The sequence below is a fragment of the Macrotis lagotis genome, chromosome 1 (assembly GCF_037893015.1).
Source record: "Macrotis lagotis isolate mMagLag1 chromosome 1, bilby.v1.9.chrom.fasta, whole genome shotgun sequence".
NCBI classification, from domain to species: Eukaryota; Metazoa; Chordata; class Mammalia; order Peramelemorphia; family Peramelidae; genus Macrotis; species Macrotis lagotis.
The window spans coordinates 590,261,171-590,286,241 of NC_133658.1; the positions used below are offsets into that span (position 1 = coordinate 590,261,171).

At 37.7% G+C, this 25,071-nt stretch overlaps 1 protein-coding gene across 2 annotated transcripts in view; it reads left to right on the forward strand.

Annotated features, from left to right (window-relative positions):
• ESYT3 (extended synaptotagmin 3) overlaps positions 1-25,071 on the forward strand; it is an 86,935-nt gene that overhangs the window by 54,643 nt on the left and 7,221 nt on the right. Inside the window, exons 9-20 of one of the 2 annotated variants that reach the window (XM_074214865.1) lie at positions 1,512-1,682; positions 5,312-5,394; positions 6,596-6,644; positions 7,760-7,849; positions 9,966-10,028; positions 10,115-10,177; positions 12,169-12,237; positions 13,590-13,676; positions 13,905-14,054; positions 20,822-21,291; positions 23,121-23,216; positions 24,380-24,511. In XM_074214865.1, coding sequence (XP_074070966.1) covers positions 1,512-1,682; positions 5,312-5,394; positions 6,596-6,644; positions 7,760-7,849; positions 9,966-10,028; positions 10,115-10,177; positions 12,169-12,237; positions 13,590-13,676; positions 13,905-14,054; positions 20,822-21,291; positions 23,121-23,216; positions 24,380-24,511 — 1,523 coding nt within the window. The remainder of the gene's footprint in view (positions 1-1,511; positions 1,683-5,311; positions 5,395-6,595; positions 6,645-7,759; positions 7,850-9,965; positions 10,029-10,114; positions 10,178-12,168; positions 12,238-13,589; positions 13,677-13,904; positions 14,055-20,821; positions 21,292-23,120; positions 23,217-24,379; positions 24,512-25,071) is intronic. The other variant, XM_074214866.1, reaches the window with a different exon arrangement.

Sequence of the window (25,071 nt, forward strand, 5' to 3'; positions counted from 1 at the left end):
ATTTAAACATTTTTATTTATTTGTTTTTCTAACAACCTGCAACAGTAGTTTTTACCAGTCTTTTTTTTGACAAGGTTTTGAGTTTTACATTTTTCTCTCTCTCTCCCTCCCTTTCCTCCCTACCGCTCCTGACAGAAAGCAATTTAATACAGATTATACATGTGTAATTATGCTAAACATAGATCCATATTGATCATGTTGCAAAAGAACAATCAAATCCAAACAGAAGAAAAAAAATATTAGAGAGAAAAAAATGACATAATACATAAGACAACTTTTAAAAATTGAAGATAGTAAGCTTTTGGTTTGCATTTAAACTCCACAGTTTCCTCTCTGGTTATAGACAGTATTTTGAAGGTATTCTTCTTGCTACTGGAGAAGAGAGGGAATGTTTCATGAAATCGAATTTGATTCAAAAAATATTCATCAGGGCAGCTAGGTGGCGCAGTGGATAAAGCACTGGCCCAGGAGTCAGGAGTACCTGGGTTCAAATCTGGTCTCAGACACTTAATAATTACCTAGCTGTGTGGCCTTGGGCAAGCCACTTAACCCCATTTGCCTTGCAAAAAAAAAACCCTAAAAAAAATATTCATTCAGTGTCTCCCATTCATAAGGCCTAGAATTTGAACTGCATCCTGAATTGAAAGTATTTAGATAAGTGTAGATAATGGAGGAAAGATCACATTAAGGAGAAAAAGTGAACATGGAAAAAACTTTGGACATTTGACCTTCAGATGACCCAATATAATCATTTATTTTCATTCATTTTTCTGTTAAGTCTGGCTCTTTGTGACCCCATATGGGACTTTACAGGCATAAATACTAGAGTAGTTTGCCATTTCCTTCTCCAGCTCATTTTACAGATATGGAACTGGGGCAAGCAGGGTTAAGCTACTTGCCCAGGGTCACACAATTAGTCTGAGATCAGATTTGAACTCAGGAAGATGAGTCTTCCAAACCCAGGCCTAGCACTCTTTCTACTGCCCCAAAATATATAATCATGGAATCATAGAATATTAGAGTTAGAAGATATTCCAGTCAGAGATGATCTAGGTTAATCTCTTCATTTTACAAGTGAGGAAACTGAGGCCTAGAAAGTTAAAATGATGTGCCTACCATGAGATGTCTTAAATAGGTATTAAAATAAATTTAAAGTCCTGAAATATGGCCCAGATAACAGTAGAAATATACTATAGGTGTTGGGAAAGAAGCTACCTTGAGATTAAGAATCAAATACACAGTGGATAAAGCACCAGCCCTGGAGTCAGGAGTACCTGGGTTCAAATCTGGTCTCAGACACTTAATAATTACCTAGCCGTGTGGCCTTAGGCAAGCCACTTAACCCCGTTTACCTTACAAAAAAAAAAAAAACCCTAAAAAAAGAATCAAATACTAGGAGACACTTCCTAATTGCTTTGTTTTTTAGAGAGTTTCTTTCAACTTTCTGTGTGTGTTTGTGTGTGTGTGTGTGTGTGTGTGTGTGTGTGTGTGTGTGTGTGTGTATTTTTCAGGGCGTTATCAGAGTACACTTATTGGCAGCTGAGAAACTCGAACGAAAGGATGGCTTCCTGGGGTTGAAGGGCAAGTCAGATCCATATGCCCTGGTGACAATTGGCCTCCAAAGTTTCCGGAGCAAGACCGTGTGCAGGAACTTGAACCCTACCTGGAATGAAGTTTTTGAGGTAAGAGTGTCCTCAAAATCTCATCCTTTAATCTTCTAGGTCTGACGCTGTCATTCCAGCTCTTATGTCTTTCTGCCTTTTAAAGAGCAATCTTCCAGGGGAACAGAAAAAGTGTAGGTGAAGTTTGCTTAGGATTCTTCCTTTCTTCTCTCTCCAATGTTCCTGATGCCTTTCTGTGATCCCCTATAATCTAATAATTATATGTAATTCAACATAATAATAATTATGATAAGTACTAACAGTTATACAGCATCTACTACTGTGCTAAGTGTTTCATTTGAGCCTCATAACCACCCTGGGAAGTAAAAACTATTATTATGCCCATTTTACAAATGAGGAAACTGTGAAGCTAACAGAGGTGTCACAGCCAATAAGCATCCAAAGATGTATTTGAACTCAGGTCATTTTGACTTCAGCTTCGGTGCCATATTCAAAACTATGCCACCTTGTTATCCAGTGTTTCTCAGAAGACTTCCCTTTCTGAGTTGCATTTCATATTCTGGATCACTCCCTTTTTTTTGGAAGTCTCTGACCCTATACCCATCCTGCTATTCTCCCAACTTTCCTAACCTGTATTAATCACCTCATGGTTCTGCTTCTATGACTAGTTAATCTGATTAAACTAATATTGGAGTATTAATGGGAAAGGGCAATATTTGAACTTTCTCCCTATAATAGTTGCACTTTGCAATGATTTCATGCAAATAATTTCTGTTTTTGTTCCCTAACCCAGAGAAATTGAGCTAGAAGGACTCTGAAGTCTTAGCTAGCTCTAAATCTATGTAATTGTGTTAAGAATTTCTGACTAGGGAGAAAAGTGGTGGCAAGTGGGTCAAGGACAACCTTTGACAGAATTGGGTAGATAAAATTTACTTTCATTGTCCCTGCCTCCCCCTTTTTATTTTTTATTAACTCTTTGGACTTTCCCAGTTCTACCTGCTTCTTATACTTGGTGCCCTCCTCATCATCTGGTACCTGTGATCTACAACTCAGAGTATGGCTTTCATAGAAATTCTCGGGCGAGAAGCAGCCTTGAGAGTCTGCTTGGTCCTGTCCAGTTCCCATCATGAATCTGATTGACACCATCCAAGAGTAAGCTAGCTGTTTTCTTCCTGAAGAGCCTCACCACTTACCTCAGCTACCTAAACCAATTTCAAGCCCTAAGAATTAAAGAGCTCTTTCATGACCCACCCAAAGCTTTCCTCTATCTCAAGGGAGTTTCAGTCAGTAGGAGACCCTGGAGGACTTCCTGATATCAGGACTTCACTACACTGGATTAATGGGGCTACTGGCTGACTTCAGGTCAGCTTGACCAGGCAGCCATGTTGTCTTTTCCAGGGGCAAAAGTAAGACAATGTAAACATGATGTATTGAATTGACATGGCCAAAGTATTGGGTACTTAAAGAACCAACATTTGGAAGTGACCCAAGCCAATCACTTTGAACACTAAAAGCTGGCACAAGGGAGAAAGTGGGGTTGGGGGGTCATTGCACAATACTGGGCTGGGTGTTGACTGAGCTATTGTTATGGTCATAGATTTGGCTTTATTTCTTTCTCATGCTCTGTGGGAATATCAGACTTCTGGAAGTCTCCAAAACTTTATCCCTTAAATCCTTTTATTCTTTCTCCCAGGAATTTTTTCATTTTAAATCTCTTCTCTTATGGAATGAGAGTTATTATTCCTTGTTTAAGGAATGTCAAACATTTGTCAATTACATATATATATATATATATACATACACACACACACACACACACACACACACACACACACATATATATATGAAAGCCATGCAATATTTTTTTAAGTACCGAGCTCTTTCTGGCTGAATAAAAGGACACAGGGCATTAAGATAATTCATGGGAGTGTAAAGTTGAAAGGCAACAGTCCCCCATTCTCAAGAACTATATGATCTAATGAAGTCAAGACACTAAACAGTCATGAACCCAATTAGAATGTTTTGGGGGTTAAACAGACATGCTTACAAGTCAAAACAACAAATACAAAAAAAAAAGCAGAATCAAACAGTCTCTGGCCTCAAGAAGCTTTAAATCTGAAAATAATAATATATAAAAGGAAGTTGAAAAAGTGTGTACATGGTGAGGATGGTGGAGAATGTATAAAGAATCAGGAATGGGGGCTGCTAGGTGGCATAGTGGATAAAGCACCAGCCCTGGAGTCAGGAGTACCTGGGTTCAAATCCCGTCTCAGACACTTAATAATTACCTAGCTGTGTGGCCTTGGGCAAGCCACTTAACCCCATTTGCCTTGAAAAAACCTAAAAAAAAAAGAATCAGGAATGGAACGAGAAATGAAAACATGGCTCAACTAGTTGTTTTCTTGAAAATGGAGGTTCTGAGAAGAACTAACTAATCATAGAGAGATGGACTTCAGGGTAATATAGTCTTTCAATGGGAGAAGTCCATGGATAGAATGCATTTTTAAGGTGTGGCATGTTAAAAAAAAGTTAAGAGATTAAGGAATGGAGCCTTTCTTATCAAAGAATAAGTTAATTTGCATTGACTGGAGGGAAGAGGATTTGTAAGCAGAAGAGAATTTGAAGCTTCTATTAGATCATGCTATTAGCAGTTCTGCCTGCCTTGCCTGTGTGGGTCAAGTCCTCTCTGCCTGTGAGTCTGAGGCTTCTCCCCCCTCCCACTCAGCAAATCTTGATCACTGGGAGCAATCAACAACACAGAGACCAATTGAAAATGAATCTCCTGGAAGCATCTATTTCCTTTGTCCTCTGTGTATCTCATTTCGGGGGATAGTTTTCACCATCATCAGATTTTTTTTTTTGGAACCATAAAATGTTAAGACTGGAAGGGACCTTAGACATCAAGATATGAGAGATCATCTAAGGTCCCCTTACTCCTATTTTAAAGAAACTGAGGTCCAAAGAGAAGGCAAATGTCCCAAGTTCAAGAAGTTAGTTGGTAACTATCTCTTTTCCTTGTTAGGGTGACTATGACACTTTCAGATACTCTGCTTTGGAAAAAGAAACCTAGAGGGAGAATTACCTCTTCCTTTACCTGCATCCTACATTCTCCATAAGAATCCTTGCTTTCTTTCCTTTTGTCTTTGTCATTTCTCAATTATTTCCTACACCAACCAGAATGGGCATCTCTTAGAGAGCAATGGGACATAAACATAAGAGCCTGAGAGAAATTTTATTTTGGCTACCTCCTAAGAAAAGTGATTTCATTTTATATAATGAAGAGTTTGAAGTGGTCTCTATGACTTCCCCCAGCTCTAAATCACGAGCTTACTTTTTTTTTGGGGGGGGGGGAAGTTACCTGACAGCAATTACATGAACCCTAGACATCCTGACCAGTGCCTAGCATTCCCCATAACTTTGGGGAAAGCATCTTGGTGCCCTTAACTTTCTTCCCAAGAAGAGATATTCTCCATATAGCTTGTAAAGTATGCAAATTTTTGTGAAATAATCATCTCAGATAAACTAAAATGATGAATGAGTGATGAGACTGCTGTTAGGCATGTGGGTAGAGGGTGGGGGGGGAAGGTGAAATCTATTTTCCTTCCAATTACCAGGGAAGTTGCTGCAGATCCTAAGGATATGCCCTCTACCCCATTGCACTGCCAAGGAAACTTTTTCTCTTTCTGAAGTTTATAGTTTATGAAGTCCCGGGGCAGGACCTGGAAGTGGATTTGTATGATGAAGATACAGATAAAGATGACTTTCTGGGCAGGTGAGAATAACTCTAGAGTGGGTCCACAATAGCAATTAGACTAAGTACCCTTTCAAAGGTACCAAGCTATTGAACTGAAGAGCACAGGGACTTCAATTTCTGTTGCTCCCTTCCCCATTAGAAAATTGTTGAATTTGTGAGACCTGATGATTTTACTTGTAATCTCAGCTGTTGGAAAAGCTGAGACTGGTGGATTGAGGTTGGGAATTCAGAGATGCATAAGGGTTAAATTCAATCCTGTGTCTGCTAAATCTGTATGACAAACCAAAGGGAAGAAGGAAGTCATCAGGTTGCCTAAAGAGGGGTAATTGATCCAGGTTGGAAATAGGGCTGTTCGGATTTTCCATGACAATCAGCAGTAGAGTTAGCCCTTTGAAGAGCCCCTTGCACTTCTAGCTTGGACAAGATAGGAAGACCTAATCTCAATAAATAGATAAATGAAAAGTCACACCTTCTTGGGACACTTCACATGTCTCCAGTATCCTGTTTTCTACTTCTAAAAAGTCTTTAGTAAAACAAACAAACAAACAAAAAGTTTAAGATAATCCCTAATTTTCTGGACCTCAATTTCCTTATCTGTAGAATAAGGCTAAATGACTTTTAAACTTTCTGCTTCTAGCCTCCTAGAAGACCTGCTTCCTTGATACCTATGATCTTGGGAGTGCAGCCAACCAGACCATTCTTTGCCAGTTCTACTTGTACATGAGGACTATTGTGTGAATTTAAATGTCTGGACTTTTATTTCACAAGCATATTTGGAAATAAAATGTGACACTTTTGCAAAATTACATTAGCATAGTACATTCTCACCCTTCCCTTGTTTATTTGTTTAGTTTTTTCAGTCCTACCACAACCCCATTTAGGGTTTTCTTGGCAAAGATTCTGAAGTGGTTTGCCATTTCCTTCTCCAGCTCATTTTACAAATGAGGAACTGAAGCAAACATGATTGAGTGATTTATTTAAGGTCAAACAATAAATTTCTGAGGTTAGATTTGAACTCATGAAGATGAATCTTCCTGATTCCAGTCCCAGTACTCTATCCAGTGTATCACCTAACTGTAACCTTCCTCACTATATTCAGCCAAAGGCTAAAAATGAGGAGTGAACCTGGGGTAAAGAGAAGTTAGAAGTTTAAGGGGGAAATGGTCAAAGCACTCTAGAAGACTGAAATGGATCACCAAAGTTCCTTTTTGTTTTACAGTCTCCAGATTAACCTTGGAGATGTCATGAAGAACAGTGTGGTGGATGAGGTAAAGTCTTTGCCCTGGAACCTGTGGTATGACTCAGAGTTAGGATAGGTCAGCAGAGATCAATAACTTCTCCATTTTGTAACCCTCCAAACTAATAGTGGGTATAATCTTGGAACTGGAATATGAGGATGGGCCCCAGTTACTTCATTTTAACTAGCATGACCCTTTTCTGCTATACATGGTCTCCCTGTGTCTTATAAAGACATTTCTATTTCAGATGGGTGCAAAAAGTTCTTAACCAAGGGTCCATTAATTTTTTTTAATATTTTGATAATTTTTTTAATATAATTGAGTTCCTTAGTAGTCCTATATATTTTATTTTATATATTTAAAAGCATTCTGAGGAATCATAAGATTACCAAAGGGATACACAGCACCAAAAGAACAAAAAATTAAACTTTCTCATTGGGAAAGTTAACAGGAACAAGAGACATCCTCCATCCTCATCCTCATTCTCTCCCCCCCCTTTTGTGTATGTGCTTGTGTGTGTGTGTGTGTGTGTGTGTCTGTGTCTGTGTCTGTGTCTGTCTGTCTGTCTGTCTTTCTCTCTTTGTCTTTGGAATTGTCTTGGATCAATTGTATTGATCAGAGTAGCTAAGTTAATGGGCCATTCTTGAGTCTTAGGAAGCTCTATACTGAATACTAAACATAAGACAAGCACTGAGAAAGTCAAGTCATATTTTAGGAAAATGGGAACTTAAAGAAGTGACTTGCCTAAGGTCACACTGGTAAGTGACTAAGTCAGGATTCAAACACAGATCTTCTGACTCTCGATCTAGTTTTCATTCTATTGATCCAAGAGAGCCTGGAAGGAAAATACAGAGCTTTTAAATTACTAAGCTTTTTTTTAAAAAAACTTGTTTGCTTTATTTAGAAAAAAAAAGGACCTATTTAGACTCTCAGCAAATCACTGAGTCAAAAGCTCTTCCTTGAAGTTCCCATAAGGGGCATCCTGTTCTCTTTTCCAAGATCCTCCAGCTTAAATCAAGGATGTCTGTAATGCAGTAGCCAGTATATTCTTTCATTCTGTCAGGTTGTGGATGACTCACAGCATCTATCTAGTAGTAGGAGGATCCCTGAGATCTCTTTCTTATATTTCCCTCTTCTTTCTGCAGTGGTTTGTCTTGAACAACACTACAAGTGGTCGGCTGCACTTGAAGCTTGAGTGGCTTTCTTTGACCACCTACCAGGAAGTTATGGCTGAGGTGAGTGTGTCTCATAGTTCAGTGATTTGAGCTCTTAACAACTTTCCTTCTGTTCCTATCCCAGGCTCCCAACCAAGAAAACCAATGCAAAATTTAGATTGTAAAAATTTGATCACCCATCTTCTAGTTAGGTTTCTGAATTTGAATCAGCCCAGTTGAAAAAATTAAAACTGTCCTCAGTGAAGTAATAGAATTAATAAGTCCTCTCAAGATAGCATACGTTTGTTGAATTTAGAAATGGAAGAAATTTTAGAGATAAACTCTGCTAGTAGTCCCCTTATTTTACATGTGAGTAAACCAAAGTCCCCAAAGGCTAAGTGACTTGCCCTTGTAAGTAACAGAGTTGGGATTCAAACCTAGGTCCTTTGACTCCAAATTTAGTGTACTTTGTACTATAGTGTGTGGTACTGTTTGGATAGGGCATACCTTTTGATTTCTGATTCTATTTCTTCTACCATCCTAAATCATCTTTCCTTTTTTGAGATGAATATAATCTGTTTACATAATCTCTATCTTACTGTTTATAATCTACTAATCACACTGCCATATGTTCTCAATAAATTCAGTATTTGCCAGTGATTTTTTTTGTACTCATACCCTTTCATCTTTGTAGAAAACTTCATGGTAATGATCCCTCTGACCACCCTTATTCAATTTACTCCTCTCCATCCCCACCTCATTATGGCCACCTACTAGTCTGATTATATCCTAACCTTTGTCATGTTTTAGAATTTATCTGTTTTCCAGAACTGAAATTTTGAAATTCTATTCTCCAATCAGATCTTTATTTCCTTCTATTTCTATTTGCCTTTCTATTTCTCTTTCATTCAAACTCACTTCCTTTTTTGTCCTTGTTATACACCTTCAATCCTTTGATCCACCCTTTTTCTTGCTGGTTATTTTTCTCACTCACAGCACTTAATCTCCTTAATTCTAGCTAGCTAACTTCTAATAACATTTAGAGGGATCAGACTCTTTCCTATTATTTTTTTTTTTAGGTTTTTGAAAGGCAAACGGGTTAAGTGAATTTTTTTTAGGGTTTTTTTTTTTTGGTAAGGCAAACAGGGTTAAGTGGCTTGGCCAAGGCCACACAGCTAGGTAATTATTAAGTGTCTGAGACCGGATTTGAACCCAGGTACTCCTGACTCCAGGGCCGGTGCTTTATCCACTACACCACTTAGCTACCCAGACTCTTTCCTATTCTTTTCAAACCTCTTCTTCTGATAACCTTTCCTTACCCTATCCAGCAAGCCTTTCTTTGTACTAAAATAATAATAATTTTTAAAAGTGGTCTAAATTAATCAACATATCAATAGAGTTTGATAGAAGATGGAATGTTTCACAGCCATAGCCTCCCACCTCTGCAAGGAAGGAAGCAAGGTGAATTTTAGGATCTTTTCTCCAGGGGTTAAGTTTGATCATTTTAACTATACAGAGTTCAATTTCCTTTTTTTTTTTCTTTTACATTGTTGTAGTATTGTGTGTATATGTTTGTGTGTGTGTGTGTGTGTGTGTGTGTGTGTGTGTGTGTTTATAGAGTCTTCAAGACTCCAAACCCAGTTCTCTATCCACTGTATCAGCTAGCACTATCAACATATTTCAAGAAAAAAAACTGCCACTATATAGGGTTCCACACCCATAGTAATTATCTCTGCAAAGAAATGTGAGTTCACTCTTGCAGAGATTGCATATATTGTCATTATGGTTCTGTTTTTATTGCTAATCCATGCTAATCCCCATGTTTCTCTATTGATCAATATTGTTGCTTACAGTGCAGTAGAATTCTATGACATTCATGTGACATTTCATTAGCTATTGCCAAGTCACTGGAAATTCTTTCATTCGTTGAGGAAAATACCACCCACAATCTCCTCTCAATGCTTTGAAGTCCTCACTACTAGGAAGTTCTAAGTCTAATTTAACTTCTTCCATGCTTTAGTCTCCCTCTATGTGTACTTAGAGATTAATTATAGAGTAGCAGGTACTGACAGCTTCCTGATCCAAGACCCCTGGTATTAGATTTGCTCCCCTTTGTAGGAGTAACATTCTCCAGGATCATTATCTGGTTTGTAGCTGGGGTACTTTTTCAAGAGGTGCTGTGTGTGTCTGTCTGCAGGACCCCTGTGGACTCTCAACTGCCATACTTGCTGTCTTCCTAGAAGGTGCTTGCAATTTACCGGTGAGTTATAAAAGTAGCCAAATGCCCTTCTTCTAAGTAATTTTACATATATGATTGTAGCTAACATTTTTCTACCTTTGCTGTAGAGAAATCCTTTTGAGTATAAGAATGGTGAATACAGAGCCAAGAAGCTGCCTAGGTGTGCCAAGGTAAGTGCTGGGATCCAACTTTTCACTTGAAAATGTAAAAGTGTGGCTAGAGTAAGACAAAATTTGGGCTAGAATAAGACAAAGTTAAGGATCTAAAAAGTCTTTGGTTAACAATTAAGCAAATATTTATTAAGCATCCATTATCTGCTCAACAAACATTTGTGTTTGTTATACATAGGATTATTTCAGGTTCTGGGAATATAAACAATTTTGATAAGGAGGTCCAGTTCCTGCAGGTTGTTGTCTATTAGGAAGACAGAATACATAAACAGTTAAATAAAAATATAGCAATACATGAGAAGTGCATTAGAAGATTTTAAGACAGATTGTGATGTGAAATCAGTAGGGGAAAGTCATTATCAACTGGGTGGGTGGAAAGGGGAGGACATCAAGGAAGGCTTCACAGAAGAGGCAATATTGGACTTTGAGGATGAGTAAGAGTTGGACAGATAAGGAGGGAGGACATTCCAGGTGAGGAAACAGCATGAAAAAAGCACAAAGGCCAGAGAATATAAAATGAGTTTAGAAATGCAGTTTCATGGAGCAACTATATGGTGTGAGGGATAGAGTTGGATAGAGCACTAGCCTTGGAGTCAGGAGGACCTGAGTTCAAATATGACCTCAGACATTTGAGATTTACTAGTTTATGTGGTCTTGGGCAAGTCATTTAATCCCAATTGTCTTGCAAAAAAAGGAAGGAAGGAAGACCAGGTACTTGATTTTAGTGAGGAGTACATGAGAGTAAAAGTGTTGTTAACTGAGTGTTTGAAGAAGGAAAGAGTGGGAAAGGGGATAGGGTTAGGGCAAAAAGCAGTGAAGGCCGCCTCACAGTATTAAGCGATGATTGATTATCAGAAAAATAATTCTATGAACTCCAGAGATGTTCTTCACAGAAGATTTCAAAGATTGTTGTTAACAAATCACTCTATACCTTTTGTTTTAAAATTTATATATTTTATTGAGGCATTTTGTCTTTATGTAGGAGGGGGGGGAGGTAGTTGAGAAGAAACATTCATTTGCTTTCCAGGTTGATCCTTTCCTTTTGAGAAAGAATAAAGTTAAAATTGTTGGATCCAGGCCTGAGTTTCATTCTCACTCAGTAGAACTCCATTGATTATCCTTTCCTGAGGACTTCCATAGAACCTCCAAATAACCCCCCCATCTCACCTTAGTGACCCTCAAACAAAACAAAAAAATATAGAATTTATCCAATACTCCATAAAACATATTGCTCTCTCCACTACCCATCACTGAAGTCTGCTCAGACCCAGCCCACTATACCTTTCCTCAATAAACAGCTTTGCATTCATTTCAAATTATAGCTCTGTCTTCCTTTTTTATCACAGGCTCATCTTTTGACCTTTCAAAAACTATCTCATTCAGGAGCTGCATCTGAAAGTGTATACAACATTTTATCCTAGGTGTTCTTAGCTTTACAGCTGCAAGGGAGAAGCTATGTTTTATTACCAATTTATTCTCTAGACCCTCCTTGGTTTTTTAATTATTCAGAGTTCAACTTCCATTAAGTGATCATTTCTACTGTTATAGTCATTGTGTACTGAATAATTTCATTAGTCTGGAATCACCATACTTTCCATAGTGATAACTTGTTAATATGAATTTGAAGACCACCTCTTACACTAATCAAATCAAAACCTAGCTGTATTATTCTCTTGTTTCTCCTTATTTCACTCTGTATTAATTAATAAAAGTCTTTCCATGTTTCTCAGGAATCCTTATATTTGTCCTTTCCTGCTGCATAATAATATTCCATTACATTCATATTTCCTAGTTTCTTAAACCATTCCCTGGTCCAAGACAGTTTTGTTTCTAGTTCTTTGAAACTATTCAGAAGTGATGAAACTGTCTATTCTGGCAAATCCATTCTTAGATACAAACTCCACAGAAGGTAGCAAAGTCATATCCAGAATGGTTGGAACAATTCACAGTTCCATCAATGAATTTGTTACTTTTGATTCTTTTCTTCACAGAACAGGATGGACAGAGATCCCTCTGCCTACGTCAAGATGTGTGTGGGTCAGACAACTCAGACAAGTAAGGTAGGAATATACTATGCCTAAGAGGCAAGGGGAGGGGGAGAAGTTCATCATTTTATGCCATTCTGCCTCCAAAAATCATGATTTTATCTATGTGGGATAACACAACTCTAGCGTGAAAACAAATTTTTGCCATAGAAAGTTGAATTACATCTTTACTACAAGGTGACTTGAAGCAGGTTTTTTTTCCCCCTTTTCCTTTACTTTTTTTTTTTAGATTTTTTCAAGGCAATGGGGTTAAGTGGCTTGCCCAAGGCCACACAGCTAGGTAATTATTGTGTCTGAGGTCGGATTTGAACCCAGGTACTCCTGACTCCAAGGCCAGTGCTCTATTCACTGCGCCACCTAGCCATCCCTTTCCTTTACTTTTTTCAGTTTTTTAAAAACATTTTTATTGGCAGTTTTGAGTTCTAAATTTTATCTCTTCCCTCCTCCCTCTCTGAGACAGTAAGCTATTAGGTATATGTTATACATGTGCAATTATGCAAAACATTTCCAAATTAATCATTTTGTGCAAGACACAAATAAAAGAAAAAATGAAAGAAAGTGAAAAATAGCATTTTTTAGCCAACATCACCAGTTCTTTCTCTTGTTCATTAGTCCTTTTGGACTATCTTGGATCATTGTTTTGCTGAGAATAGCTAAGTGTTTTTTACAATATTGATATTACTGTGTATAATTCTCCTAATTCAGCTCACTTCACTATGCATCAATCAGTTCACATAAGTCTTTCCAGATTTTTCTGAAATCATCCTCCTTGTCATGTCTTATAACACAATAATATTCCTTCACAATCACAATCAAAATCACAATCAGCTTATTTAGTCATTCCCCAGTTGATGGTCATCTCTGATTCCCAGTTCTTAATCACTATAAAAAGAGGTGCTATAAATATTTTTGTACACGTAGATCCTTTCACCCTTTTTTTTGGATATATATTTAGGAGTGGTATTATTGGATTAAAGACTATGCATAGTTTTATAGGCCATTGAGCATATTCCTGAAGCACTTTTGAAATGAGACCCCATTAATTAGTCTTCCCCAATATAGGCAGCGGTCGAAGAACTTGAAAAGGAGTCCCTTAATAGATTTCAAAAAGTGGGTATCCCAGATCACTGGTTGAAGATCACATTTAGGATTGACTTGTGGAGAATAGTGTCAGATTGGAGGGATGCTGCTGGCAGGGGATCTCCCTTCCCAACTTCCTACCTTACCCATGAAATTTTGCTCCTGGAAACTAGTTAGAAGAAGAGTTGTGCATCTGAGCCTGGATAATCCAGAAATGGACATCTAAGCATCTGAGTAATGGAGAATTGACTTGTTACCTAAAACCTAATAATTTTCTTTGTTCACAGACATGTGTCAATAGCAAGGATCCTGTTTGGAGTCAGTCCTTCACTTTCTTTGTTTATAGTGTGGCCACAGAACAGTTACATCTGAAGGTTTGTTTGGGGTTATGCTTAGACTCCTTTAGAATAAAATAAGATTTTGTCAATGTCATGCTTTCTGATAGTCTTCTTAGAAGGGCCAAGATGTTTAATCCCCAGTTGTGGTTGTTATCATTCTTTGTTACATCAATGGGAGATAACGGACTTAGTTTGGGGATCCACTGAGGAAGAAAGCTCTATATCTGGCCCCAGTTGCTTTGTTCTGACTGTCATTTCCTCTAGGTAATTGATGATGATCAAGAGTGTGCTCTGGGTATTCTGGAACTTCCCTTGGGACAGATCCTTACCTATTCAGATATGACCATCGAGCAGCGATTTCAGCTGGACTGCTCTGGCCTAGATAGTCTCATCTCCATGAAGGTGGTACTGCGGGTAAATTTCCCTCTTTTCTGCTTCCTCTGGACTAACATCCTGTCTGTGTATGGAAGCTTTCACTGAGCACCTGCCACATTTGCCCCGGGTACAGCACCAGGGGAGATATAAAGAAAGGAAAATAAAAATTACCAGTCCTCAGAGAGTTTCTAGGGAAACAGAATAATCCTAATACAGCACTTGGAAAATGGGATTCAGTATTCAAAGGGTCCACGAGGTCAAAACTATTTTCATAATAATCCTGAGGTGTTTTAATTTCTAAAATGGTAAATATCAATAAATATGTTAACAAAACTTCTTGGGGGTGGAGAGACTGGGGAGAAGATTCCATAATAATTTTGTAGAAATGCTAAATGGTCCTGAGATAAAAATGTTTTAGAATCACTAGTCTGATAGAAAGGATCTAGGGATGAGAGATCAGGACATCTTGGATTCTGGTTCTACTTCTATTCTACCACCATTTTCCAAACATGTCATATAGGTAAACTTCTCCTTACTTCACTTTATTCATGTATAAAATGTAGCTACTAATACAGTTTTCATGAAGATATCTAAAATGTATTTTAAAAAGTTGAGTTTTATACAAATGACATGTATGACATGTTCCCTATTTTCATAGATCTCCTAGTCTGATGGGGTAGATGATATCTAATTTTGGGGAGATTTTGAATATAAATAGAAAAATAGACTAGATACAAGAGAAACAAATTTCCTTAACCTCTTTACATTATAAAGTTGCTGAGTAAATATTCTTTAAGTGCTAAGAGGGATCCTATTAACATAAGTATATGTGATCTTTGGGGATAAGGAAGACACTTCCTATATTTTTCTAACAGAAGTTAGAACAATATTTTTAAGTTTAAGCTGGATGCTTGCCTTTCCCATCATTGCTGCCTTTATCATGAGAATTCTCCAGCAGTGAACAATGGGATATTTAGTAAGCTGAGCTCTATTAAATAGAGAAATTGCTAGCAAGAGGAGTATTTAATGATAGTAGCAGGCTCACAGATTTTGGGGAAAATTTTTAGTACCATAACAAACATACATACACATCAAAATGACTTCTGTAAATGACAAATATAATTCTTAATAATCTTGAAGAATCAAGACACAATCATTCCTGGGAGGAAGCATGTTTATAGTAGAAAGAATATATAGGTCTAGGATCCTGGAGTCAAGATAAGCAGGTTCAAATTCCACTCCTGATGCTTACTATCTGTATAACATCCTTGGACCTCAGTTTCCTCAGCTGTAAAAAGATAGGATTGGACTAGATATCCTTTGAAATCCCTTCCAGGTCTAGATCTATGATCCTTTGTATGGATTATCAATTCTAGGTAGGTGTAGGCGTAGAGGAGCCTGTTATCCACCGGAATGGAGGCCAGAAAAGAAGTCAAGAAGTACAGTGCTGCTCCTTGTTCTATTCTCCAGTGAAAAAGAAGAGGTAAACAGGGAGGTACCAAGATTAGACCCATAGAACATTGATTTCTATTCCTTTGCCCATGAGGAAGGGGAGAGAGGAGAACCAAAAAAGTTTCCATAGGAGACCTTTCTGGGCTTTTTTGGAAAGGCAGTAGGGTTAAGTGACTTGCCCAAAGTCACACAGCCAAGCAATTATTAAGGGTCTAAGGTCATATTTGAACTCAAGTCCTCCTGACTCCAGGGCCAGTGCTCTATCCACTGTGCCACCTAGCTACCCCGAACTCTCATCCTGTCATCTCTTATCCATCAGATTGGGTCACATACATCAGACTGGGTCACATACTCCAAGTTCTATTTTTTTCTTGCTATGCCCTCTCCTCAGCTGCATTGAAGATTGGAGGCAACACCTTCAGCTCTGGATTCCAAGCTTTACAGCAGATACATGGCTTGGTTCTTTTGTGCCTTGTCTTTAAGGAACAAATCAATTTTGAATCAAGGGGCTCCTGCACTGTTAACAGTAGAAAGCTACCGCTTGCATTCAGTCATGTGATTTATTTGAATCTAACTATTAAGAAGAGTGGGCTAATATGTCTTCAGTCTTAAAAAAGCTAGAAAGTAATTCAGTGTATCTTTTAAATACGTATAGTAATGTCAAGGATGGCTAAGTTGGCAGACACCCAACAAACAGTCATTCTAAGTATGAATGACATTTTGAACAGGAAGGATCTTGTATCAAAAGAGAAAAAAATGACAACAGTTCAGACAACAATTGTCTGAATAAGCACAGAGAGGCCCTCCTCTGTTTTCTAGATAGAGTAGCTTTGATGCCTAAGCTTTCTACTGCTAATCATAGAATCTCAGACCTGGCAAGGAAATGTCAGAAATCTAGTTCAACCCTTCAATTTTTTTTTTTAGGTTTTTTTGCAAGGCAAATGGGGTTAAGTGGCTTGCCCAAGGCCACACAGCTAGGTAATTATTAAGTGTCTAAGACTGGATTCCAACCCAGGTACTCCTGACTCCAGGGCCAGTGCTTTATCCACTGCGCCACCTAGCCGCCCCTTCAACCCTTCAATTTTACAGAGAAGGAAACAATCTCAGAGAAATGAAGTGACATGCCCTAAAGACAAGATTTTACTTAACTACTCCATTGTAGATACTATGAATCCTTTTGTATAATCACTTAGAGGGCATGTCAGAGCATGCTAGTTGGCACAGTGTCTAGAATATTGGACTCAGAAGTCAGAATGATCTGAGTTTGAATCCTCCTGCCAGACACCTTCTCGTCATGTAATCTTGAGCAAATCACTTAACTTCTCTTGGCCTCAATTTCCTCATCAATATAATGAAGATAATAATAGCACCTACCTCACAAGGTTGTGGTGAGGATCAAATGAAAAAAATCATGTATAAAGTACTTTGCAAATCTTAAAATGGTATACAAATACTTTAAAAACACATTTAAATAATATTTAAATGAAATTTTATATATATATAATATAAATAAATATATACCTTTACTATAATAGTTTCCTTATGAATTGGATTGGATGGTTATTGTCCCTTTCAAACTCTCAAATTTGGAGGGTCTTTCAATTTTGATGTGATCTGAATCTCTCCTGCTGAAATTGTCCAATGTAAGCAAGTCTATTGTACTCAATAGAGTTCGTGAGTTGATTGTAACCTCTATCTCTGTGTTTCTCTCAGTCTCTATCCCCTGTCTCTCAGTTTCTCTCCCCTTTTATAATATAACCCATCCTCAATCTTTTTTCCTTCTGGAAGCCTAGTCAGTGGCAGAACTAGGAATGAGAACTACAAGGTAGTCTGATTGTCCTAAATGACTAATGCAAGCAGCACATTTAATAAGAATTAAGAAGAGGAGATGCTCATAAGTTCCAGTAATCAAAGATTTCATGGAGGAGACTAACATGGGAATCAGGACCTTTAGGTTAGGTAGGTGTTAGGCTGAGAGGTCTGACTGTACTAGATCCTTCCAGGAAGAATGGAAGTTACTTGATAGCAGAAACTATTTTGCTTATGTCATTGTATCTCCAGTACCTACACATTGGTCATTATGATGTAGTGCAGTGATGTCAAATTCCAATAGAAAACAGATCCCAGCAGGTCACATGTTGACTTAGAAAACCACAAATTAACATTATCTATATTGATTTTATTTTTATTTATTTTGTTAAACATTTTTCTAAATACATTTTCATTGGGTTCTGGCTATGCTGGAGTGTTTTGCTGGCCACTTGCAACTCGCTAACTGAAAAGTCAGATACTCTGGTGTAGCTGACATGACCTAGGAGACTGGAAATTCTGGAGTCAGGTCACACCTCTAACCTATACTGGCCATGTGATCCTGGGAAATCTCTCAGTACCCCAGTCAGCTCTCTTAAGATTATAACAGATCCACATTGGTGAAGGGAGTTTCCTCACCGAAAGTTCTCTTCTCTGATGAAATCCCAGGTCTGATGAAAGTAAAACAAAATCAGCACCTGGGACATTGTCTGGAACAAAATAGGTGTTTTAAAAATAACTTGTTGAGGGGGTGGTTAGGTCGCACAGTGGATAAAGCACTGGCCCTGGAGTCAGGAGTGCCTAAGTTCGAATCTGGCCTCAGATACTTAATAATTACCTAGCTGTGTGGCCTTGGGTAAGCCACTTAACCCCATTGCCTTGCAAAAAAACCTTAAAAAAAATAAAAATACTTGTTGACTGAATTGAATTGGCAATAGTACTGGATGGTAGAAAGGATACTTGGTTTCAAACTAGGAAAAAGTAAATTCTGCCTCAACATTGAGTAGCCATGTGATCATGGACATGTAATTACTTTAGTTTTTCTGAGCCACAATTTCCTCATTTCTAAAATGGACACAATAATACCTGTAGTATCTACATCAAGTTGCCTTGAGAACTGAATGAACTGAAGTATGAGAAGTGCTTTGTAAATCTTAAAATGGTATGTAAACATCAGTGGTTTCAACTTCAGAGGAGGAAAATCTAGACAGGGGAATTCTTTTAGGCAGCAGTGAAGAGGCAGGATTATGATAAGTTTGGGGTTCAGTGAAAAAAAACAGCCTAACTGGAATGGAACATTCTTCTAGGAAAGATTAGGACAAGTGAGTAGATTGGTTGGGGCATATTATTCAGATTTTATTTAATAGGTCAATGGATCTTAGATTTTGTTGTTATAGAATCTTTCTCTTGTAATAAATTCTTTTGTTGGAGACCAGAGTAAAAATCTTTTTTAAAAAAAAAATGTTGATGTTTACTAGTATTGGCACTAGATAGCTGAAGGTTGATTTAAAAAAAAATCATACATGTTTTCAGATCCTTTTTATTCTAAATGTTATCAGTAGGATGTGATTGGTATCTGTTTTATAATAGGGGATGATGAGATAAACATGAGATGTTTCTTGATGTTCATTTTCTCCTTGACTTAAAGAGAAATAGAATTGTAGGTTTGGAGGCTAGAAGTCCCATAGAGGTTAGAGGATTTACCCAAGGCCACAACTAATTAATAGCAGCTACAATGCCAGATTTAAACTTGGGTCTTTCTGACTCTAAGACAGGCAATCTATCACAATTTCTCCTAGTTAGAGATAATCAGTATTTATCATGAAGGCTTGATCTTTCTAGCCTTCACAATTGGGTTCAAATCTGGCATTTCTTCCATCAGATAACTGCCCCTTCTTCATTAACTTTGGGGGAGATTGTTTCTGTTAGGGACATTTCACTTACCAGAGCCACAAAATCTCAGAATTGGAAGAAACTTCAAAGGCCATCCATTCCAACCCATTAGAATTCCCTTTTCAACATAACCAAGAAATCATCATCCATCTCTTGCTTAAAAAGGTCTAGTAAAGGAGAATCTGCTCCCTCCTGAGGCATCCCCTTCCACTTTCTGATACTCCTAATTATTAGGACCTTTTTCCCTTCTACTGAACAAAAACTGCATTTTTATTGATTGTTCTTAGGGCTAAAATTCTCTCCTACATAACAGTGCTCCAAATACTTTTAGAAAGCTTCCTGGAACCTTTTTAAGTTTTCTATTTTCCAAGCTAAACAGCTTCAGTTCTTTTAGCAGATCCTCACCATCAGGTTATTTTGTCTTCTTGGGAGCTTGTTAAGGACACCAAAATGAACAGTGGCTGAAAAATAGATATCACTTTAACTTCTGATCTGCTGCTATCTCTGTAACTCACAAATCTGGATCTCCTGGCAAGCTAGAGCATCATTTGGACTTTCTTAGTTCCTTCCTTCAGCTGCAGCATCCTCCTGGAGGTTTCTCCTAGTAGTGATGTATCTTCTTTGAGAATCAGTGTAGTTGCAAGAAGTAATTCCCATTCAGTTACTGAGTCAAGAACCCTGGAACTCTTTAACTCATATCACAGTTGTGAAACTTAGAAATATCTAGCCCAGGATCACTGTTGAATTATCTGTAGCTGGGTGGTACAGTGGGTAGATTGCCAGGCTTGGAGTCAGGAAGATAGGAGTTCAAAATCCTGCCTCAGACACTTACTTAGGACCTTGGGCAAGTCACTTAACCTCATTTGCCTCAGTTTCCTCATCTGTAAAATGAGGAGAAGGAAATGGCAGAAAACCATTGCAGTATCTTTCCAATGAAAATCCCAAATAGGATCACAAAGAGAGGGATACAACTGAACCAAGTGAACAACAACACTTTAAGGAAAGAAATACAAAGCAGAAGACATAGTTTGAGACTGGTCTAAGGCTGACTTAGACAAGTTTTCATCAAGCTGATTTTATCCTTCACTACTTCAATCAATAAACATTTATTTAATACCTACTATGAACTAGCACTGTGGAATAGGACAGTCCCTGACTTCAAGGAATCCACAATCTAATGAGGGGGGGGGATCAATAAGCAAAGAAATATGTACAAATAAGCTAAATACAGGATAAATAGAAATTCATTAACAGAAAGAAGACACTAGGATAAGAGCAGTTGGAAAAAGGTTTCTGTAGAATAGATTTTAGTTGGGCCTTAAGGAAGCCAGGAGGTAGAGATGAAGAGGGAAAGTATTTTAGGTATGGGAGATAACTGGGGAAAATACATATTTTATTAGATGATACTTCCATTTTATGAAATATTCTCTCATAATCTACCATTCTTCTCCATATGATGTTGGAGAATGAAGACTGAGAGTTCTTTAAGTGTCATAAAAATGAAGTTATTCTTTGAGAGAGCAGGTGTTATAGAGATCAAGACCAGATTTTAAAGGTTCAAAGAGGCAATAGAATGATAAGATAGGCAATGGGTGACCAAGATTGAGGCAACACAATTCCTTGGATGATACTGTGGTTTATTTTGTTTACAGTTCCTACATGCAGAGGATCGGGAACCAGGCACACCATACACAGGCCCAGAGGTCTTGAAGAAAGGACCTGTGTTTATCAAAAGAGCTGAAAGCAACCAGGAGCCAACAGCCCCATCCCAGGAACATGATTCCATACTTCCATTTCAGTCCCAGAACTCTGAAACTTCTGACACCAAGCAAGCCAACAAAAATATCTCAGTTAAGCTCATTCCTCAGATGAAGGACTCAGAAATCAAAGGAAAGGAGAGTGACAGTGGGCCCCAAGATCAAAGGGGGAATAAAAGCACAACAACCATGTTCTTGACTGTCCCTGGATCCCATTCTCCAGGACCCATCAAGTCACCTAGACCTATGAAATGCCATGCCTCACCATTCTCATGGCCACATAAAAAGATGTCTCCCAGCATGTCTTCACTCAGCTCCATGGCTTCCTCATGCTTTGACATGACAGAAAACAGCCTAGCCACTGAGTATGCTTCTCTCTTATTGAATTTTATTTTTCATCATAACAGCTTAAAGTACCTTCACACAAATTAAGAGAAACATATGAACATATATTTCCTCATCATGGATTATTTCATAGGAAATATGTCCACTGCATCTTTTAGTGGCAAAAGGACAACTCAGAAGTTGGAAAGTCTATGTTCTAGTCCCAGTTAAATCATCTTGTCATTATGGCTCATACACTTAACTTCAGCTTCTTCATCTGTAAAATGAGAGACTGAATTAGATAATCTCTAAGGTCCATTATGCTCTAAGGTTGTATAAAATAGAATCAGTTGCCTTTAAATTGTGTTTGAAACCTAAAAGGATAGGACTATAAGGTTATATTGAGGAAACTTTCAGATCAGACTTTCTGTGTCCAAGAATTTAACCAAATCATAACAAAATTTTTTACTCCAAATGGTTGAATCTTATTCTCAAAAGGAAGACCATTTAATGCCTCTTTAATTTACGTTGTGCATTTTACCTTATAAAGTACTTTCACATATTGATCTCAAAATATATATGTTTGATTAGTTGGTAGTTCAGGTAGTTAACAATATTCTTCCCATTCTATGGATGGGAAGACAGGAAGCCAAAGATGATAGCTAAGAAGTATTAACTAAGCATTTCTTATACACCGGGCTCTGTGTTACTAGAGAGACTAACACAAAAAAATCATCTCTGTCCTCAATGGGCTCACATTCTAATAGGGTAGACACTAGACAAAGAAAAGTAATAAATAAAGCATATATAGTATAGATGGGAAGTAACATCCAAGGAGGAGATGGAAGAGATAGGAGAAGCTCTCAAAGAAGATAGCATTTGAGCTGAGTTTTCAGGGAAATCTGAGGCAGAGGAGAGGGAGACAACCCTCTCGGGGACAACCAGTGAAAAGGCAAAGTTGGGGGTTACTATGAATGAGGAACAACAAGGAACCCTGAAGGGGAGTAAAGGGTAAAGGTATGATGGGGTCAGTTGGTGAATGAGTCAAAAAGATTTTATATTTAATCCTGGTGGAAATGGGGAATTAATGGAGATAATTGAATAGGAAGGTAGTGGTGCTTTAAGAGAATCTTTTTGACAGTTGAGTGAAGGATGAACTAGAATGGTGAATTGATCAAGGAAGACAAAATCTGTTACAATAGTCCAAGCACAAGGAGAGCGACAGATCCAGATTAAGAATCCAGCATTCTTCTGACTGAGAGCTCCATCTGCTGGTGAAATGTAGATTAAAGCGTTGTCTAGGCATCCATCTACACTTTTTTAAAAAATACAGAAACAAAAACCAAGTTTATTTAAATCATAAGATGCTTTACTTGAAGGAAAAACTCCTTAGGAGCAGTTTCATTACAGAAATTTAACTCTGCTGAAAAATCTTGGGTTTTACAATGCTAAAAGAAAATCTTTGAAATTATGTAAACATGATCTGCGAGGATTTTTTAGGGGGGCAGATTTTTCAAAAAACTATAAGCTAAAGGTTTATAAATCAGCATTTTCCTATTTATACATGTTTGCCTAGCATTTTGAATCACTCCTTCTGGGTACTGTTACCTTTCAACTTTCTACTCTAATTATATCATCTTTAACCATTCAAATTCACTACGAACTTGTATGTAAAGAAATGCTCTGTCAATTCTCTTGTAAAGCAAAGAGTCATTTTATAATACATATAAAACAAGTAGACAAATTAGGAGACGTTAGTTCATATTTTTTACCCACTGAACTTTCTTAGGATCAAGCACAATTCCTTGTCTCTCAGAAAGATCTGTGTTTTTTTAAAGAACAGAGAAGTGAAAAGTCTTTGTTTTTGCAGTACTGGTGGGAACTGCCAGCCATTGGGAGAGATTCAGCTTACTGTCCGCTACATGTTCCTTCGACATAGCCTCGTGGTTCTCATTAATGGCTGCAGGTAAACTCCTTCTAGTTTTGTGACATCTTATGCCTTTTTTAAAGAAAGTTTTTGCAAGGCAATAGGGTTAAGTGACTTGCCCAAGGTCCCACAGCTAGGTAATTATCAAGTGTCCGAGGCTGGATTTAAACTCAGGTACTCCTGACTCCAGGGCCAGTGCTCTATCCACTATGCCACTTAGCTGCCCCAGTTTCTTAGTCTTTCTTGAAGACCAGGGTAGCAATCAAGGAAGATGACCTAGGGGAAAGAAATATGCTAAGAAATGTGCATTCACATGCTGCAAAGTAAATGTTCTGTGAAGGGAAAATGGGAGCACAATGCTATCTAGTCTAACCAACTAATCTTACCCCCTCATTTTACAGATGAAGAAACTGAGGCCCAAAGAAGTTAGGTTCCATGTATATATAAAATGTAAGGCCTTATACATATACATATATGTATATATATATATGTGTATATATATATATATATATATATATATATATATATAAACATAAGCATCAGAGATAGGATTTGAACTAGGTCTTCTGACAATAAAGGTGGTTTGTTTTTAACTGTCCTATGCTTCCTCCTCCATAATGAAGAGTCTACAGCTTTTAAATGCCTTCACACTGTAATTGACCAAATTCAAAAATATTCTAATTTGTAGATTCTTTCCATTGGTGCTTATGGAACCCTTGGCCAGTATTTCTGAACCCAGGCTCTAATCAAATATAACTCCAGTAAAAACAGTTGTGTTAGCTGGTAAGAAATAGCTTCTTTTCCCAAATGGAAAAAAAAAAAATCTTACCTTCCATGGGTGAAAAACATTTTGGAAAAACTAACAAATTATGTTTCCTCCCTACTTACTCTAATTGTATTAAGCCCTATAGAAATGGGAGCTATATTAATAGTCATCCAAACAGCAAGATATAATGTTAAGTTGGAGTCAAAGGACCTGAGTTCAAATTCCATCTAGATGATTTATGCTCTGTAACCTTTAGCAGGTCACTTAACTACTGTGAACCTTAATTTTATCATCTATAAATAGGAGAATCTATGTGCCTGTGTGACTGTCCATAAATCAAAAATTCCGAAACTGAATAATTATTGCCTTAATCTATTTCTACTTTATATTTATAACTAATGAGCTCCTTTAAAAAAACAATTTGAAATTGAACTAGGAATCTGAGACCCTGTTGTAGCAGTGGAGCTGATCCATATGTCCGAGTATACCTGTTGCCCGAAAGGAGGTGGACAAGCCGGAAGAAGACATCAGTAAAGCGGAAAACCGTAAATCCCCAGTATGATGAAAAGTGAGTTTGTCAGTTGAGTTGCATAGGATTCTTTAGAAGAGCCAAGGAGATTAGCTAATATTGTTTGAAGAGAATATCATCTTCATGCTGTCTTCTCACTGGCATTCTGGGGATTGTTGGTGTTCAGTCATTTTCAGTGCTGTCCAACTCTTTGTGACACCATTTAATCAGTAGAATTGTCACAAATATGAAAGGGGCATACTTATTATACACAATAGTTACGATAGTACATAACATAAGTGATGTGGTTTACCAAGTGTTTCTTACAGCTTCTCAGTCAATCCTTATAAGAGCTGTGGGAGATAGATATGAACCTGGTTATCTGACTTCTGGATGAGTATTATTGTTCAGTCATTCATTTATGTCTGCCTTTTTGCAACCCCAGTGGACCACAGCCACCAATTCTCTCCTTCTCCAGTGAATTAAAGCACAGGTCAAATGACTTGCCCAGGGTCACACAGTTAATAAGTATCTAAGGTCATATCTGAACTCAGTTCTTCCTGACTCACTCTATCCACTGAACCATCCAACTGCCTCTTGGGACTATATCAAATATATAA